This window comes from Corythoichthys intestinalis, chromosome 20 (assembly GCF_030265065.1).
Source record: "Corythoichthys intestinalis isolate RoL2023-P3 chromosome 20, ASM3026506v1, whole genome shotgun sequence".
In the NCBI taxonomy this organism is placed as follows: Eukaryota; Metazoa; Chordata; class Actinopteri; order Syngnathiformes; family Syngnathidae; genus Corythoichthys; species Corythoichthys intestinalis.
Genome location: NC_080414.1, coordinates 37727421 through 37748037, shown reverse-complemented (window position 1 = coordinate 37748037; position 20617 = coordinate 37727421). Strand labels below are relative to the sequence as shown.

Below are 20617 nucleotides of genomic sequence, written 5' to 3'. Positions count from 1 at the left end.
TAGATCATTAATATTATTAAAATGGTGAGGTGCTAAAAAATTGAAATAATTCCAGTTAAGGAAGACGCAGGAAAGAGGACATGGGTTGTACATATGTTCACGCATAGACTTTATATTGATATTGACGGATCAGATTTCACCATTAGCGCCCCTTCAAGTAGGGGGCCATCCCACAATCCGCTTCAGTTATTTGCAGTCGCACACATGCAGCGATCCAAACTGCCTTTCTGTTGAAAAAGTACGAAAGCTGTACCGCATACAAACAGAAAGGACTGTCTCAGGAGTGCTTTGTTCCAGGATTCAAGGTAATTATTATATTTTTCGTTTTTTCACAAGAATTTTCAACGTAAAAAGCTCTTTGTTGTAAGGCTGCCGCCACATTGTCTAACAGACCAGCATCATTCTTCAACATATTCATGTAAAATAAATGCTAAATGTATGTTTTATTTTTGCTTTTAACTAGAGGTGGGAATCTTTGGGCACCTAACGATTACGATTCAGAGGCTCCGATTCAATTATAAATCGATTATTGATGCACCCCCCCCCCAGCTTTTAATTTTTTTGTACACTAGTTCCAAAATTGTTCAAAAATCCTCTCAGGCTAAGCAAACTACTATTTCAGTTAACCGTTAACAACAGTATGTAAAATACTCAAGTCCCAATTCTGTATCGGCAGCTTTAAACTACATTCAATTAATTTAATGTTGTGAATCAACCGTTAAAGTTGTTAAAATTGCTTCCATTATTCCATAATTTCCCTTCTGTCTACTTTTGACGTGAAAGTTTTAAAACTGTTTCATCATTTAAAGATAGATTCAAGTCAAGATTTTGCCAATTTTTTTTTTTTTTTTTAGATAAAAAGTAATTAGGTTCGCTACAACAGAGCCTTCTAGCGAAGTCTACTGCTTTAAGATGGCGCTTGTTTACTAGCGCGGGAAAGTCTGTCATTTCGCATCTAGTTTTTGGTATATGATCTAACACTGCCTTCGTCTGTCATTTCACATCTAGTTCTAGATATATGTGGTATCTACCATAGCCGTATGTTGCCGTATGTTTGTAGTAACTAGCAACTGGGCACTGTTTGTAGTGGCTGACGGCCGCAGTCAGGTATTATTATTTTTTTATTTAGCGGCTTGAGTTGAAAATGATATTTACTCTCAGTCCGTTCCTCATTGCGTCCTGAAGACCTGTGACTGTGTTTTATTTCCGCTTTACCTGGTATAATTCAATAATCTGAATTTGGATGTTTGTGAATCGTTCTGGAATCTTCCACGGCCGATTCGCGAATAATCTAAGAATTGGAAATTTCGCACGCCTCTACCTTTAACCAAGAATCGAGACTGTTTTATGTCCATATCTGTAAACAATTCAGGTATTTAAGCATTTGTTTACAAGAAGTTTACCGGGAAAACTCTGTTTACATATGGCAGCCGCCGCATTGACTGACAGACTATCATCGTACTTGGACATATTTACGTAAAATAAATGCTACCTGCATGTTTTTTTTATGTTTTAAACCAAGAATTGAGACTCTTTTACGTCCATATCTATAAAGAATTCCGGGATTTAAGCATCTATTCACAACAATTTTCAACGAAAAAAGCTCTTTGTGATTCCACTCGTGGTCAGCTTTGATGGCCACGCCAACAATGCAGGCCCCTTATTAATCAGCCTTGTGTCCCGTCAATATCATTATGAAGTCTATGGTTCCTGTGCATCTTTGAAACAGGCCTGTACACTAAGCTTTTTCATCAGCATTTTAGGAGCACAAGGGAAAAATTCGAGCCACTCTGATTGGAATTTGTAAATCTTGCTAGCAGTGTCGCTTCTAACACTGGCTGTCAGCATGTCCTCGGACTAGATACTGCCAGACCCAGAAAGGATCTCCTGCTGCATTTCACTCACCAATTTCCTCTCCCTTGGTCAATTTTTTAAAAGAAAATAGCACTCAATTTTCTTCATTACCACTGCACTGCAGTTGAATTCCCGCTGTTTCATATGCTCCAAACAACAAGGCGCAGTTGAACTTTACCTCCGTGAATAACTTTTTAAAACGTTGTTTGTTTTCACCCCATGTTTTAATAGGCCATGCCGCCAATCATCAGTCCTATTTGAGGCATACAGTGCTTGTAAGAATTGTCACCTCCAAAATAACTAATGATTTGTTGCAAGCTAATAAGATGGGGATCAATATATCTTTAGATCTCTTACATTTTACAGGACCAAAATGCGAATTAAAGGGGTAAAATTTGTGCTCACAGTCGTGCTCTCACCACAAATTTTAAACAGTCATAACTTGGCAGATATACATATACAACATATCTGCGCCAAAATGCTTGATGAGAGTCGTACTCTCAATTTCCTGTATGGGTCATTTGCATCAACCCTACAGCACCAACTAGTGGCAACAGAAAGTCATTTTACTTACATGTTTTTTTAGGTTGGTCAGTGTAGTTACAAGACCTTTTGTAATACTACATTTTAAGGCCCATGTCCACACTGCTCTTTCTCTGTTGCCATGTGACGACCGTTTATTTGCCATTAAAAGCAGTCGATTTTTTCAGGGACTTAGGCAGCTTATAGAGCCACGAGATTTGGCACACTTGGTCGAATTGGCCCAATTAGAAGATTCATTTTGATTTTGAATAAAGGCCTGGCTGCACAGCTCATTCGCGCCTCCTTTTTTGTTGGACCCTATTCAATCGAGGTTTTTTCAACTAGGTGTGTGAATGTATTTCTCATCTCAGGATATTAGGCTCGAGCGTTTACGTCACAGCAGCACGGGATCGTGCGAGATTTGCGACAACGCAGCCATTGGGGAAGCACGTCTGCATCACGGGACATTTAAACTTAACGGCAAATATAATTGAACTACGAGTGCCAAAGATGGAAAAATGTAGGGAAAACTTGCCAGTTCGATACAGAGACAAACTTGTTACCACGGCGAAGGACAGATATGTGAGCAATTTTAAGGATGTGAACAATGTTGACCCTCACGAGCAAGCCGAACACAAATGGAATAAAGATGTCGACAAGCTTCCACCACTACGCGAAATGGACATCATGCTGTATTTAGTGTTTGGTGTATGTTACTACACTCATCAGCAAATCCGAAACTACAAATCGCTACAAAGCTACGAACAGTTTTGCTGCGGATGGGTGCAGGATCTTCACATTATGACCATAGCAAACGGCAACACCATCTTTTCTAGCAAAGGTAGGCAATGTGTGTTTACATTAGTCTGTGACCACGGATGTACAATTTTTTTGTTGCATAAAATGTAGCCTGTGTACAAATTCTTTGCCACTCTCTCACGTCAAAATATTACAGCTTTTTCATTTAGCAACGACAGGAATTATGTCTTATGAAGACAATGCACATGTATGCATGCTAGTTGTTTAGCTGTAGCTATAGCTAACAACAGGCCGACTTAGGGCGTAAAGTTACTGAAATTTGCGTAAACAAACGACATTAACTTACCGGAGTGGAAGTGCATAGAGCAAACTCAGTGTGTAACTGGAGAATCAAACGTTATGCCCTTCCTTCTGTTCGAGGCCACCCATGCCATTCTTCGACGTTTGGTAAGTTCAGATATGACCTTTCCCTCGCCTTTTCTCCATGTAGGGATCCTGAAGAAACTCAATGGTGTTCCGTCGAGCTGTACATTCTCCTTGCTATTCGATCGGTTGTTGCAATTCTTTACCGCACAATAATTTCCAACCATTTTTAAAGAGCGACCTGTGTTGAAATGCCTAACTGTTTCTCGCTTCCACAATGGCGATAGCGGTGGAAACCTCGCGAGTGCCACGTCATACGCTCGAGCCTAATACAAAAAGATCTGTCAGCCATGCCCACAACATAAAAAAGGTTCCATGATCTGAAAATCTGCCACCACCCTGAGTTGTGTGCCATCTGAGTTGAGCCCAACTGCAAGGGCCTCTTCAGTCCTGCTTGCAGGCCTAGTTATTATTATTTAACTATTTTGCATTTTGTCTATACAATTGTGGTCAAAAGTTTACATACAATTGTGAAGAACATAATGTCATGGCTCTCTTGAGTTTCCAGTTATTTCTACAACTCTGATTTTTCTCTGATAGAGTGATTAGAACAGATACTTCTTTGTCACAAAAAACATTCATGAAGTTCGGTTCTTTTATGACTTTATTATGGGTGAACAGAAAAAAGTGATCAAATCTGCTGGGTCAAAATTACACATGCAGCAGCGCTAATATTTGGTAACATGTCCCTTGGCCATTTTCACTTCAATTAGGCGCTTTTGGTAGCCATCCACAAGCTTCTGGTTGAATCTTTGACCACTCCTCTTGACAGAATTTGTGCAGTTCAGTTAAATTTGATGGCTTTCTGAGATGGACTTGCTTCTTCAGCATTGTCCACAAGTTCAAGTCAGGACTTTGGGAAGGCCATTCGAAAACCTTAATTCTAGCCTGATTTAGCCATTTCATTACCACTTTTGATGTGTGTTTGGGGTCATTGTCCTGCTGGAACACCCAACTGCGCCCAAGACCCAATCTTCGGGCGGATGACGTTAGGTTATCTTGAAGAATTTGAAGGCAATCCTACTTCTTCATTATCCCATTTACTCTCTGTAAAGCACCAGTTCCATGGGTAGCAAAACAGCCCCACAGCATAATGCTACCACAACTGTGCTTGACGGTAGGCATGGTGTACTTGGGGTTAAAGGCCTCACCTTTTCTCCTCCAAACATATTGCTGGGCATTGTGGCCAAACAGCTTGATTTTTGTTTCGTCTGACCACAGAACTTTCCTCCAGAAGGTCTTATCTTTGTCCATGTGATCAGCAGCAAACTTCAGTCGAGCCTTAAGGTGCTGCTTTTGGAGCAAGGGCTTCCTTCTTGCACGGCAGCCTCTCAGTCCATGGAGATGCAAAACACGCTTGACTGTGGACACTGACGCCTGTGTTCCAGCAGCTTCTAATTCTTGGCAGATCTGGTTTTTGGTGATTCTCGGTTGAATCTTCACCCTCCTGACCAATTTTCTCTCAGCAGCAGGTGATAGCTTACGTTTTCTTCCTGATCGTGGCAGTGACAAAACAGTGCCATGCACTTTATACTTACAAACAATTGTTTGCACTGTTGCTCTTGGGACCTGCAGGTGCTTTCAAATGGCTCCAAGTGACTTTCCTGACTTGTTCAAGTCAATGATTGTTCAAGTCAATAATCACTCACAAGAAATTGCTAATTCGTGTTGCTGTATGTATATTTTTGACCCAGCAGATTTGATCACTTTTTCTGTTAACCCATAATGAAGTCATAAAAGAACCAAACTTCATGAATGTTTTTTGTGACAAAGAAGTATCTGTTCCAATCACTCTATCGGAGAAAAATCAGAGTTGTAGAAATAACTGGAAACTCAAGAGAGCCATGACATTATATTCTTCACAAGTGTATGTAAACCTTTGACCACAACTGTATGTTAACGTGAAGTACGTATAGTATACAACATGCAAGTGGCCCTTGGATGAATCAGATTGATGTGGCCAATTACAATTATTTTTGAAACTTCATATGTCACCTTTGGTTTTTGTCTTCTGGTGATGGATTTTGTTCTTGTTGTGTAATTTGTTATTGAAAACTATTATTTCAGCAATGTTCACTTTCCATTGGTAATATGTTTTTTCATTTCAATCAAATCATTGCTTTAATTTTCTAAATTCCTATTTACCTTACTTTGTATACTTTTTAAATGAATTTAATCTATTCCCTTACAGATAGCGTTGGTGAACAACTTTCTCAAGTTGGGTCTGAATGAGCTGAAATTGAGGTTTCGAGAGAGACTCACAAAGAACCTGTATGACCAGTACCTACAGTAAGTAATACAACATTACTAATGTAGTTTAAAGCCCCACTGTCATGTCACGGGATACTTTACTGAATTTGATAAATTGGACATCACTGAGCCACAACCTGTTGTCCTTTTGTTTCTTAAATGAACCAAAAAAGCGCAAACACAGTTTTAATTGGGATGTGGGAACTTCTTGGTGTCCCACGATACGATATGATTTGCAAATTCACGATAACGATCTCACGATATGTCGATAGAACAATTATCGATACATTAGTCAGAAAATCATGCTTGAAAACAACTAATAAACTCAAAAGCAAGGCTTCTTTATCCTTCTGCTACAAGTTTATTACGATTAGATGTCCCATCCATTTTAACTGGGATGGTGGCAGTGAGTGAACTCCCACTTCAAACGGGCTCCTCCCAATTCTATGGCCGTCAGTGGCAGGCCATGCCAGGCAACGAGGTCATTTTGGGCAATTTTAGGTCACCACCTGTTCGATTTTCAGTCACTTCTCGTGCACAGCCGGAAAAGGCAACATGGGTCCCCGTTCCCATGTTTGCACCAAAAAGTTCAACTTTGGTCTCATCTGACCTCATGACTTTCTCCCATGACCCCTCTGCATCATTCAGATGGTCCCTGGCCTTCAAATGTACTGGCTTCAACAGGGGAACCTTCTGAGCAATGCATGATTTTAAACCATTGCACCGTAGTGTTCTACAGACAGTAGCCTTTGAAACTGTGCATCCAGCTCTCGTCAGTTCATCGACCAGCTCCTGCTGTGTAGTTCTAGGCTGAGCCCTAAACTTTTTCATCATGAGTGATCCCCCATGAAGAGAGATTTTGCTTTGAGCCCCAGTCCGAGGTTCTATTATCAGTCATTGTTTAGCCTTTTCCATTTTCTAACAATTGCTGCAACTGTTGATTTATTCTCACTGCTCACTCAAGCTGCTTTCTAATTGTCCCATAGCCTTTTCTAGCATTGTGGAGCTCAACAATTCTTTCTCTGGTGTCTTTTGAAAGCTCTCTGGTCTTGCCCATGGTAGCAGTTGGCTTATGACTGACTGTGGGGTGTGCAAGTGACAATAACGAGCTAAAATGAGTGGTGGGTGGGTGGTTACTTATGGGGTAAAGGTGGAATTTTTTTAAGGTAAACTGACAACTCTTAGATTGTCATAGGTACAAATACTTATGAACGCAAATAAATTATTAAAAAAAAAAACAATGAGTTTGATTTAATTTTTTTTTTAGATTATGTCTCTATAAGTGGAAATGCATCTATAATTGAAATTTCAGACCTCTACCTATTTTCTAAGTGGGTGAACTTGCAAAATCACAAAGGGTGCAGATACTTCTGCTTCTCCCTGTACATTTTATACTCGGCAACACTCCTGGAAATGGCGGAAGAGCAAGTACTGTAAAAAGTACAGTACTGTAACATGTTTGGAAGTTTTGTTCAAATAAAAGAAACCTTTTTTTTCTGGTATTGGACCGGGACTTGGTATCGAGTGCAAAAATATGCGACAGGACATCCCTATGCGTAACTGTTTTTCCAATTATGCTGTGATACTTGTACTATAGTTAGTTTCCTAGTATTCCCTGAATTCTTTTGTTCTATCTTTCAGGAGTTTTACCTACTACAAAATGGGTAACTTGGACAACCGAATCGCCAACGCAGACCAATTGCTCACCCAGGATGTGGAAAAATTCTGCAATAGTGTGGTGGATCTCTATTCCAACCTCAGCAAGGTACACAGTAAGCCTGAACGATATATCGTTTAAACATCGTCATCGCGATGTGCACGTGCGCGATAGTCCCATCGCAAGCACTTGCGATAGTTTTTTTTTTTTTTTTAAGCCTCACACCCTCCCTCTCCCAGCCCTTTGTGCCTCTCAGTCACTGCGGCACTTGCTTATTAAAGTTAACGATGGCTTTGATCTGCCAAAGAAGCAGACTTCACATGGGCATCTGTCAATCATCGTTTAACTTGTTAAACAGTTTCTGCAAGGAAGCCGCGCTGGAATGAATGTGTGTGTGTGTGTGTGTGGAGACGTTGGAGACATAAATGCCAGAAGTGATCATGAGGGGTTTGAAATTTCTACATGTCACTCCAACGTTCACAGCTAAGGTAGAAAAACAGAAGCATTTAATAAAGCCAAGCATTTATCTACTACAGTACTTTATTCTTGTTCAAAAATGATTTGGTTGGTCAGTTATGTTTAAAACTGATCATAATTTTGACATATGAAGTGCTTAAAAACCATTTTGTATACATTCTTTACATCACTTTGGGGGAAAAAGTGAGAAAAAACCTGTCTTATATGTATCTCTTTCCAATGCTAAATGTGAATAAATACATTGAGCACAAAAAACACACACAAAAAAAAAAATAAATAAAAAATTGGGGGGGGGGGGGGTGCGCTACTTCGCGGTTTTTCACTTATCGGTGCGGGTTCTGGTTCCCATTAACCGCAAAAAAACGAGGGATCACTGTACACTGTGGTGATGGTGAGTCATCCAAAGTCTTTCCAAACAGCTATTCAAGTCATCAAGTGAAAATTTCTTTAAAAAAAAATACATATAATTTTTTTTTAATATCGCAATATATCGCAAACCCCCAAAAAATCACAACAATAGTTTTTTCCAATATCGTTCAGGCCTAGTACACAGCATTGTTAAAGCTTTTCATAACGGTTCTTTTAACCTTGATAACAATTCCCGGGAGATAATTTTATGCATTTAAATCAGCAGAACTCTGACACCTTCCAACAATGGATTCATTTTTCACATTCATTTAGACTAGGTGTCTCAAACTCAATCAGCATTGTATCCCCTAAACAAGAACTAATTTGGGAACTATAACTGCAATTTCCCCCCAGTTTCTATGTAAAGATTGGTGTCTAAAATATTACATTTATTGTTTATAATTGAAGTGGAGCGATAGCAAGGGAGGGGGGGAGGACTGTTTTTGTGTGTGTGTGTGTGTTTGTGTGTGCGTTAAAATGGTTGTGTGCAGCGTTGTTAAAAACGGTGTTACTATTGGCGTTATTTTAACATGTGGTGAGTAATCTAATTACTTTTCCCCATCTTTGCAAGGCTGTAACCGTTACTAAGGATGTGAAGGTGCGCATTACTACAATTTGGTTAAATGACGGGCGCGATGTCTGAGAGACACGGCGAGAGCAGAGCGGAGGGGGGAGGAGGGAGGGAGTTGTGACACTGTTGCAAATACAGTGGTAGTTGGCTCGGTGCGTTTGCATAGCATTCGCGTTCTCGCTAGCATTAGCATCATCTGCGTGATGTGAGCGTCATCTTAAAACTCTCGGACAGCTTTTTTTTTTTTTAACATTGTTCAGGTGGGTACAATTGAAAATAATGGACTTTTCCTGTTCCATGCATTATCATCACCAAGTGGGCGTTGGCCTGGTAGATGCTACAATATAATTTTTTTGTTTTTTTATTACCTTTAATTGTCACTTGCCCTAAGCTTTTCTTGAATGACGTATGCATAAACCTTGTGTGTGATTTTAATTTTTTTTTTTTTTTAATTTTAATCAAAACAACTAGAGCAAAGATAGGAGAGGGAAGAGAATCAGAGCCTAGAATTAGAACTAGAATAGAATTAAAAGAATTTTCACCAGATAACTTGAATACCGCTGTTTGGGATAGGCCTGAATGATATTGGAAAAAATTAACATTGTGATACATATTGCCAAGGCTCCACACTTACTTTTTGCATTGATTGCAATTCAGTCTTTATAAACACAAATGCTCAGAGGCGGGAACAACTGAGGGCACTCCAAAAGGAGGAAAAAATGTACTGGGAAAGAAAATGATACAAACGAGAAACAAGGAAGCCGTGCAAAATGCAATGGAGTAGGTCACTACAACAAAGGACTAGGCACAAGGCACAAAATAACAACAAACGGTGGCAGAACACTAGAAACAAACTTACAACGTAGAATATCTGTGGCTATGGATTTGGGCTTTAGTGGTAACGAAGGACAAAAATATTTTAGCAAGAGACCGGGGAGTGACAAACAATTTAAGTGCATGAGGAACGGGGCACAGGTGGGAGCAATAGGTAATCACAATCAAAGACAGGTGAGGCAGCAGGAAGGGTGAGTGGTGGAAATAGGAGGGTGAGGCTTCAAAATATAACAGAACGAGACACGACAATCTACTCAGACAGGACAACCCTCACCTAGGCATGACAGAACCAGCACAAAATGTAGGCGTGCACACATTTTTCATTGCATCACCTTTCAAGCCATACTTTGAACCACTCTCCACACTATTCATGTAATTCATTCATCTTGCTCACGAGGGTCGCAGGAGTGCTGGAGTCTATTGTGATAGACTAATTCTCCTAACTCCAGGCAGAAGGCGGGCTACACCCTGAACTGGTTGCAAGCTATTCACAGGGCACATATAGACACACAACCATTCACGCACACACTCACACCTACAAGTGTTCAATCTTATTCTGAGTCGACAGCAGTCATACAGGGGACTCAGGCGAGGATTCAGGGTCACCATATCACAAGTCAACAAAAGATTCCTGAGAAAAGTGACAACGATTAGTTAAGCATTCAGTCTTTTAAAGGCTCTGGTGAGGCGGGCCGTGGTCCAGAAGTAGAATCTTCTATTGCAGTTTGGGCTGTTTAGTTCATGCGTCACAGTTGCTGAGTCACATTTACTGGGGCAACCGCAGTGGGAGATTTTGCCCGCCTCGGCGTCAAAGGGGCGCTTGGAGTCTTATCAGTTGTGTTATCAGTTGGATATCGGGCGTTCGCAGGTGTTCCTTGTTTTGGGACAGGTCGTCCCGCCATTTGTTCTGGACTGTCCTGACAAGCTGATTGTGGGATTTGGTATTGCAGACGTGGGCTTGTAGATGTCTTGCCTATTACCTGGTTATCAGCGTCCATCTTGCTTAGTCAGCTGCATGATGCATGCGTTGGGCTTCTGTGGACAGAAGGCGGCATGTATCTCTTATGCCCTATGTCAAATATATTCTGCTTGTTTTTTCTTGAACCATGATATAAATGCTATTTGTTTTATATTGAGTGTGTTAGAGGAATACAAACAGTCAAACAGTAAATAGGAGAAAAGATGCTATTCCCTGATTGATTATATTGTTTGTTAGAGTAATACAAACAGTCAAGAGAAAAGATACTTTTCCTTCATCGGTTTCCATTACAATCCCGTTTAGTTAGATTGTTCTTTTTATTTTTATTTTTTGTTGTTTTTCTATGCCATATGTTGTCGTTGTCCTGGGACGGTTGTCAAAGTTTTTTTTTGTTGTTGTTGTTGCTGCTTTTGTGGCACCTAATCTGACAACTCAGAGCCCCTACTTTTGATCAGCTCTGAATATTTTTTGGACCACAAAAATAAAAACATGAGTAATTTATATTATTGTCAGTAAATTACTTTTTTCAATATTACATGATTTTGTTTTGGGTTCATCTTTAACAGAAGAGCATCGATATTTTTGTTCAAATTTGAATAAGCATTTTTGCTAGGTTTGTTGTTGTCAAACATTTAACACATTTTTTTTCTTTTTCTGTAGCCTTTGCTTGATATTGGTTTGTACATCTTCAAGCTGACCAGTGCCATTGGGGCTCAGGTATGTTGTACTCTGCATGTTTCATAGGTCATTGAAAGTATGCCATTTTTTGCTCTTGACTGTAAGCATAAATAACATAACAAACATAATAGCTAAATGCTCTGCATCAAAAACAGAGATCCGCATTCAATCTCATTCAAATATTGTCCTTTTATTTTATTTTTGATTTTATTTTTTTGGTTGCAAGTGTCTGCGATACAGGATAGATCCTTTGAACTGGGAGTTTTGGTAGTGTTTCAATATCATTGATGTTGTGCAACAAATGCTATATTATATTTCTTAGAAAAAGAGTTATTCTTTAAACCTACCAATGTGTGCTACATAGTTTATGCAGGTTTTCAATCCAACCGCTTCACATTTAGTTCGCAACCAATTGTGAAGTGGTTGGGATGAAAATCGGAACGTCCTTGGTCCTCAGTCGGAAAAAAAGTGGAATCCCCTCTCTGGGTCAGGGATGCGGTCCTTCCTTAAGTAGATTAGTTCAAGTTTCCTGGGGTCTTGTTCACGAGTGAGGGAAGAATGGAGTGGGAGATCAACAGGTGGATCGGTGCAGCATCTGCAGTAATGTGGACCCTGCATCGGTTCGTCGTGCTAAAGGAGGAGCTGAGCCAAAAGGTGAAGCTCTCTATTTACGGGTCGATATTCGTTCCTACCCTCACTTATGATCACGGAACGTGGGTAGTGACCAAAAGAGCAAAAACAGAGGCACTTTCAAAAGAGCATTCAATGCGAATACAAAATAAAATTCCCAAGTGTTTCTTCAAACTATGCCAAATTGCACTGTCATTTAAAAATAAGTTAAGATATCTGAGCTTAGCCTAGATAAATGAGGATCTAAGTACAACAAAAAAACAATTGGCTAACTTGCATGGCAAAAGTACACTAGCTTAAATGCTTTTTTTTTTTTTTTTTTTACACAATGCTCTTAACAAGTAGTTCAAACACATATTCCTACAAAACAAACTGCTAAATATACTATGAACTAACTCACAAATGCATAAAAAAATCATATGTGGTCAAACAAAAATCATCAAGTTACTCGAGTTATTGGATTAAGTGTTGCAGCATGAGACGTCACTGCTCTTTCAGGTAAAGCTGCTGGGTCAGAAAACCAATACCTAACTGTAAATCCGGGTCATCGGACAATTCATAGTGCTTTTTTACTCTACACTTAAATCTCACACATCACAGATCGACAACTGATTCAAATGGGTTTATCTTTGCTCCTCTAATTGCCATAATTAATTTTCTTCATACTAAGGGCCCAGCCATCATGATGTCATACCTGCTCATCTCAGGGTTGCTGCTGACCAGATTGAGGAGACCCATTGGCAAAATGACTGTCATGGAACAGCGCTATGAGGGAGAGTATCGCTATGTAAACTCTCGCCTCATCACGAACAGGTAAACACACCAACAGGAAGTATTTGCTGATTTTTAGTCTGCTTAGTTTCACTTTTTTTTCACAGCCTGTTTTTGTCTTGTTATTTACCCATCCAAGTCCTGAAGTGACAAACTTGCCCATTAGTACCACCATCGTGTTTGAGGGTGGGGATGATTTTCTTTTCATTTTTCTATTTTACATCAGATGTTATGGGCCACACGACTGCTGAACAACATGGTGACAAATACAGTACTACAAAGATGAGAGTAAAATGTGTATTGTCATAATATCCTTTTAATGTTAATGTCATAATTCACTATACATGTTAAGTATACAGTATATACAATTCAGAGAAGCAGCAATCACTAGATGTCCTTCTGTCAATAAATCAGGGATATCACTAATCACAGCACGACTCAAACATATGGTGCATTCAACAAACGGTTAATAAAAATTAATGAATTATTAGGTGGATGAACACATATACAACTACTACTACCGCGACATTCTTTTAGAATTAAAGTGGTATGAAAAAGTATCTGAACCTTTTGGAATTTCTCACATATCTGCATTAAATCACAATCAAATGTGATCTGATCTTTTTCAAAATCACACAGATGAAAATACAGTGTCTCCTTCAACTAAAAACACCCAAACATTTATAGGTTTTCATATTTTAATGAGGATAGCATGCAAACAATGACAGGAAGGGGAAAAATAAGTAAGTGAACCCTCTGCCTAAGGAGACTTAATGAGCAATCGAAACCAATTTTTAACAAACATTTCAAGTCAGTTGTGTGCCCAATCACTGATGAGTGGTTTAAAGCTGCCCTGCCCACTATAAAGCACATACCTGGTAATAAATGTCTTGATGAGAAGCATTGTCTGATGTGCATCATGGCTCGGTCAAAAGAGCTGTCTGAAGACCTGTGATCAAGGATTGTTGATTTGCTGGGATAGGATACAAAACCATCTCTAAATGTCTGGATGTTCATCAATCGACCGTCAGAGAAATTGTCTACAAGTTGTCTACAAATGGAAAGAGTTTGGCATTGTTACTTCTCTCCCAAGGAGTGGCCGTCCACCAAATATGACGCCAAGAATTCAGCATAGAATACTCAGAGAGGTACAAAAAACCCTAGATTGTCTGCTAAAGACTTGCACATGACTGGCACATTTCAATATCTCTGTGCACATCAACTATATGTAAAACTATGGCCAATAATGGTGTTCATGGGAGGACTCCATGGAGGAAGCCATTGCTGTCTAAAAAACATTGTTGCTTGTTTAATGTTCGCAAAAAGGCACGTGGACACTGCACAGAAGTTTTGGCAAAATATTTTGTGGCCTGATGAAACCAAAGTTGAATTGTTTGGGAGTAACACATAATGTGATGTGTGGAGGAAAAATGGAACAGCTCACCAACATCAACACTTCATCCTCGCTGTGAAGCATGGTGGAGGGAGCATCATGATTTGGGGCTTTTTTGCTACCTCAGGGACTGGACAACTTTCAGTCATTAATGGAAGAATGAATTAAAAAGTTTATCAGGATGTTTTGCAGGACAACTGAGGCTGTCTGTCAGACAGTTGAAGCTAAAAAGAGGATGGATGCTGCAACAAGACAATGATCTAAAGCACAGAAGTAAATCAACTTCAGAATGGTTTCAGAAGAACAAAATACACGTTCTGGAGGTGCCAGGTCAAAGTTAAGACATGAACCCCATTGAGATGCTTTGGCATGACCTAAAGACAGCGATTCATGCCCGACATCCCAGGAATGTGACTGAACTACAGCAGTTTTGTAGAGAAAAATGGGCCAAGATTAGTCCTGAGCGATGTGCCAGACTGATCTGCAGCTACAGGAAGCGTCTGGTTGAAGTTATTGCTGCCAAAGGGGGGGTGGGGGGGGGGCACAAAATATTAAATGTGATGGTTCACTTACTTATTTTTCCCCCTTCTGTCATTGTTTGCATACTATCCTCATTAAAATATGAAAACCTATATATGTTTGGGTGGTTGTAGTTAAAGCAGACACAGTCTTTTCAGCTGTGTGATTTTGACAAAGATCAGTTCACATTTGATGGTGACTTTATGCAGAAATATGAGAAATTCCAAAGGGTTGATACTTTTTCATACCACTGTATGGTGCGTTCAACAAACGGTTAATAAAAATTATTGAATTATAAGGTGGATGAACCCCCCCGCCCCAACCACTACTCCTGCCACGACATTCTTTATGAATTAGCAACAAACAAACACAGTTATTAATTATCTTTAATTTTATAATTTTCTATGAAACAAGTGCCTGGGTCATATTGTTGCTATTTTAATCCGATAATTACAATAGACATGTAAAATGATGATCAGAAGATCAACATTATTAAGATATTGTTTTGGCAATATACTTGGGATGAACCGAAAGCAAAATTGTTGGCCGAAACTGAAAACCGAATATTGGAGAGACATGGCCAGAAAACTGGAACTGAAAGGCCGGAAAATACACATGCATATAATTCAATTTTTTATTTCATTTAAGTATATATATATATTTAATTTATTGTTTTCTGATTATTGCCTGTTGGCTTGGCATTGGTTCTACAACCTCGGAAGCTCGAGAAATTTAGTTTGAGAGGTGCCTATTCTTTAACCTCATCGTCATGAGCAGATCCTTAAGGCGTGTTACAATTTGTCGATGTGTATCAATCCTATATCAGTTAGTTAAGCACAATTGAATGTGATTCGATCAAAATGCAAAATGATACAATTTCAGTATCCTGTTTTGTTAAAAAGTTTTCTTCATTTAAAAAAAATCAGACGTTTTATCAACAAAATTGTCATACACATAAAAACTAATTACTATTTCTGATTTCTTTAGGTAAATTGGAATTGATTGTGTTACTGTAAATGTGAGATGTATTAAAGAGTCGATAACGTATTATACTGTAACACAGGCTTTTTCATTTAATAATTTATATATTTCTTTGATACCTCAAAGTACTTCCAAACCGCGGACATGTTAGCTGTGAGCCAGTAGTGTTGCTTCTTGCTGTGATTTGAAGACGTCATCACAAGAGGACAACTGTTCTTCACACTTTTTAGTGGTAAACTTTTGGTCTTTTAACCGAAAACAGAAAATGCAATTTTAGCTATCTTCGGGCCAGAGTTTTGAGCGCTGAATTTTCGGTCACATCTCTACAATATACATTGTCGTCATATCGCACAGCACTATCGGCAAATATCATATTACACTGCTCAGAAAAATTATAGGAATCCTTTATATTCATTGTATAGTATCCTATCAGTGAACATCTGGGATATTGATCTGGTCAGTTAAGTAGCAGACGGGGTTGTAAATCAGTTTTAGCTGCTTTGTTGTCAATGAAATCAACAAAAGGTGCATCAGAGGTGCCACAATGAGAAGGTCCCCAAAACAGGGATGGTTTGGATGGATCAACATCTCTGTTGATTGCATGGTGCTGTACCTGGACGCTACAGAGGTTACACAAGTAGTCCAACTCCTCCAAGATTGCATATTAATACAAGATGTTGCAAGATGCAAGAAGGTTTACGATGTCTCTCAGCAAGGTCCTTAAACCCTCAACAGGTTTGGTATCTGCTCCTTTGTGCAAGGAGGACGGGATGAGCACTGCCAGAGCCCTACAAAATCACCTCCAGGAGACCACTGATGTGAATGTTTCTGACCAAACCATCAGAAACAGGCTCCATGAGGGTGGCCTAAGGCTCGACGTCCTGTAGTGGGCTCCGTGCTCACTGCCCGGCACCGTAGAGCTCGAGTGGATATTGCCATAGACTACCAAAATTGGATACTAAGCCAATGGCACCCTGTGCTCTTCACCGGTGTGGGCAGGTTCGACTTCAGCCCATGCGAAAGACGTAAAAAAGTCTGGAGATGCCGTGGAGAACGATATTCTGCCTTCAACATCATTCTGCATAACTGGTTAGGTGGTCGGTCAGATATGGTCTACAGTCCCTGACAAAAGTCTTGTCGCTTATCCATTTTGTAGAAACAATTGCTAATAACCTGACTTTTAATTATTCAATTGGTTTCAGAAACGGCTCATATGAAAGCTAAGACCCTCCCAAATGATGTTGAATGTACAAAAATATATTTGTTTCACTGAAAAAAAGATTTATCATTTAATGAAGCCATAAAGGTCAGATTTTGGCAAGACAAAAGTTTTGTCGCCTACAGAAAGTAGTGTGAAAATTGAACAATAAATGTACTTCAACTACAAAAATATGTTAAATAACATAAGCAAATTAAGTAGTGGTGCTGTGAGATCCAAATTTAATATTTTGTATGACTTCCATGGGCTTCGGCAATGATTCATACAATTTATTGATGAAGTCATCAGGAACATCAAAGAAAGCAGTCTTACATGCCTCCCAGAATTCATCAACATTCTTGGGATTTGTCTTCCATGCTTCCTCTTTCATCCTACCCCAGACAAGCTCAATGATGTTCATGTCTGGTGACTGGGCTGGACAGTCCTGGACGATCTTGATCTTCTATGCCTAGAGGATCTTTGAGGTAGAGATTGAAGTATGCGATGGAGCACCATCCTGCTGCACAATTTGTCACTTTTTATGGTTAGGAATGTAAGAGGCAGCTAAGATTTGTTGATATTTCAGACTATTTATCCCTCAAGGTGCAGACAATTAATAAACCGTGTGGCATTTGCCAAGTCATATTTTTGTATTTGAAGTACTTTTTTTGTTCAATTTTCACACTACTTTCTGTAGACGACAAAACTTTTGTCATGCTAAAATGGGACCTTTGTGTCTTTATTAAATGATAAATCTTTTTTCAGTGAAACAACTATATTTTTGTACATTCAACATCATTTGGGAGGGTCTTAGCTTTCATATGATCCATTTCTGAAACCAAATGAATATAAAGTCAGGTTATTAGCAAATGTTTCTACAAAATGGACAAGCGGCAAGTCTTTTATCAGGGACTGTGGGTATCGGGATGAAGTCCTTGAACCCATTGTTAGAACCTGCGCTGGTGCATTGGGACCTCGGTTCCCTCTGACGACAATGGCTGCCCTCATGTGCCTAGAGTATGCAGGCAAATCCTGGAGGATGTACGAATTTATACTTCACCTGACCTAAACCCAATAGAACACATCTGGGACATTAAGTTTAGGTCCTCAGACTGTCTGGGAGCTCCGTGAAGCCCTGGTCCAGATCTGGGAGGAGATCCCCCAGGACACCGTCCGTAAACTCTTTTGGAGCATGTCCTGCCGTTAGGCGTACGTACATGCACATGGGGCCCACACCAACTATTGAGAATCATTTTGAGTTGCTACAATGACATTTTTGGCAAAATGGACCAGTCTGCTGCATCATTTTTTCACTTTCATTTTTGGGATGTCTAGGATTTCCCAACTCTATGGGGGATCATTTTAAGTTCTTTTTGTTACTAATACATCACCTACTTATGATCAGGAAAGATATTCAACATCATTTTCAAGTGTATTAATATTTGGTTTCACGGCCAATATGAGAAAAAAGTTTTTAAATAGTATCAAATTCAAGAACAATACATCATAAACATATAAAAACAAACAAATACAAAAAATAAATTCTTATTTTTGTTTACAGTGAGGAGATAGCATTCTATAATGGGAACCAGAGAGAAAAACAGATCATTCACACTACATTTAAAAAACTGGTAGGTATGATCATCACGATAAGCAATTTTAACCTTATTATTCGTCTTTGCTTAGGTTTTACTGTATCAATAACAATTCTGGTGACAGTTCATTTGGTCAAAAAGTCAGTGTTTTAAAATTCGCTACAACTGTGGATGTTCTTTCACTCGGTTTATTGTTTTGTAAAAGAGCAAACTGACAGGGCATAAAACCTCGGTCATATCAAACGGCACCCCCCCCCCCTTTTTTTTTTTTTTTTATAACCGTGGATACCATTTTACCAGGTTTTAACATCAATATGTGTAAAAGTTATAACCTTTAGGCAGAAGAAAGGAGCTGGTCGTGTGACAAATGCATTGTACAAAACAGTGTTGAAGTTTGTAGGTTAGTTACTCAAAAAAGTTATATATTTATATTTGTAATTTATCATTTCTATATTACCTATTTATTTATGTTCCTAATCAATAGATATAATTAATATATACATTACATATAAATGTATGTGTATACATACTTACTGGGGGTCGAGTTATGAACGAGTTACATTATTACGCTGTGACGTAATCCGAATTTTCACAAAAGTCTGATTTCACTGTTACAGTTACGTTAAAATGCTTTGTATAAAAAATTAAAAGAAATCAAAATGAAAATAAATATGTGTGTCGGTTATTAATTGTGACGCATTACCTTTTCTACCCCTAGGATTGGAGAAGGACTAACTCTAGCATGGATTTTTCTTATTTTTTTATTTTTTAACTCAAAATGTACTCACTGTCTGACTTCATGCATCGAACTGTGATGCCCGCACCGTGATGGTAGTGGTGTTCTTATTAGGAAAAAGTCAGTTATTACACAAATATATACTCAAAAAGTAAGATATCACATAAATGGGAACATTACTGTTACAACATGTTTTATAGGAGCAAGTGAAATTTTAGCTGCTAACAGGCCACATTGTTCTTTGAAATGACTAGTTTTGGTCCTGTCTTGTTTGCTTTTTTCTACACAATTAAACAACTGAGTGAACAACTGATGATTTCATCATTTTGGCCAGGGTTCGTATGCAATACAAAAGTAGAATGGATGTTTCTAGAAATGTCTTATTTTCGAACCAACGTATAAAGGAGAAAATAGCCGTAATTCATTTTAGAAATGACTTTTTTCATCTACTTGTGTATCTTCCAGGTTGACCATTTACATAACTTTATCTTCTTTCGTTTTACAATGGGATTTGTGGACAGCATCATCGCCAAATGTAAGTTCTTACTCTGATGTACATTATATGCTTTTTCCCCAACTTGCTAGCACAAACCTAAATTGAGATCGCACCATAAAATTTAGGAAACATACAATATATTTAGTATATCATAGGCTAGGTTCATACCGCAGGTGTTAATCCACAATTCCGATTTTTTATCATATCTGTTTTTTTGGCGTGCCCGTTCAGACTGCCTTTGTCCGTTGAGCCTTTAAGTATTACACATGACCACTAATTCGCAGTCCGAGACGCGCTGAGCAAACTGACCTGCATGCGCAGAAACATCAAAACAAATAACTACACACTGTTTTTTTCGTCCCACGGGCGACTCGCTAAGGGCGCAACATAAAACGAGCCACACGAGTTCACAGGTGGCACAATTTATTTTACACAGTGACACTCGCAATGAACAAAATATACAAAATGCGGAAGAAGCTCGGCTTTGGGGTAAGCCCAGGCCAAAACAACAAACAAAAGGAATCTGCACTTAAACCCCACCTGCTAACTAAACCCTTGTCGTAAAAAGGAAATAACAAAAAGACAACCACTAACATAGCTTCTTACACTAAACAAAACAGGAGAAAACGGGTTGAACAGAAATGGCAGCTTACCCCTACTGTTTCCGTGCTCTTATTCACAGTGGTGAACCAAAAACGATCCAATAACGAATAAACACAAAAGACCTCACCGAAAAAGCGGGAGTGTATCAAGCTAGCGATCAAATGCACACGAGAGTAATTGGCGCGCAAACAGCTGGCGAGGAGGACCGCGGTACGAATGCTGTCAATGCGACCTCAGCTGTCAGTTGACAGCGTCTGACTTTTAAAGCTTGGCACCCTTTCTT

General features: G+C 39.1%; 1 protein-coding gene across 1 annotated transcript in view; it reads left to right on the top strand.

Moving 5' to 3' along the window:
* The window catches only part of abcd3a (ATP-binding cassette, sub-family D (ALD), member 3a), a 77417-nt gene that overhangs the window by 13444 nt on the left and 43356 nt on the right, over positions 1-20617 (top strand). The window contains exons 6-11 of the mRNA XM_057823896.1: positions 5750-5847; positions 7450-7573; positions 11395-11451; positions 12713-12855; positions 18466-18535; positions 19701-19770. Of these exons, the coding sequence (XP_057679879.1) occupies positions 5750-5847; positions 7450-7573; positions 11395-11451; positions 12713-12855; positions 18466-18535; positions 19701-19770 (562 nt within the window). The remainder of the gene's footprint in view (positions 1-5749; positions 5848-7449; positions 7574-11394; positions 11452-12712; positions 12856-18465; positions 18536-19700; positions 19771-20617) is intronic.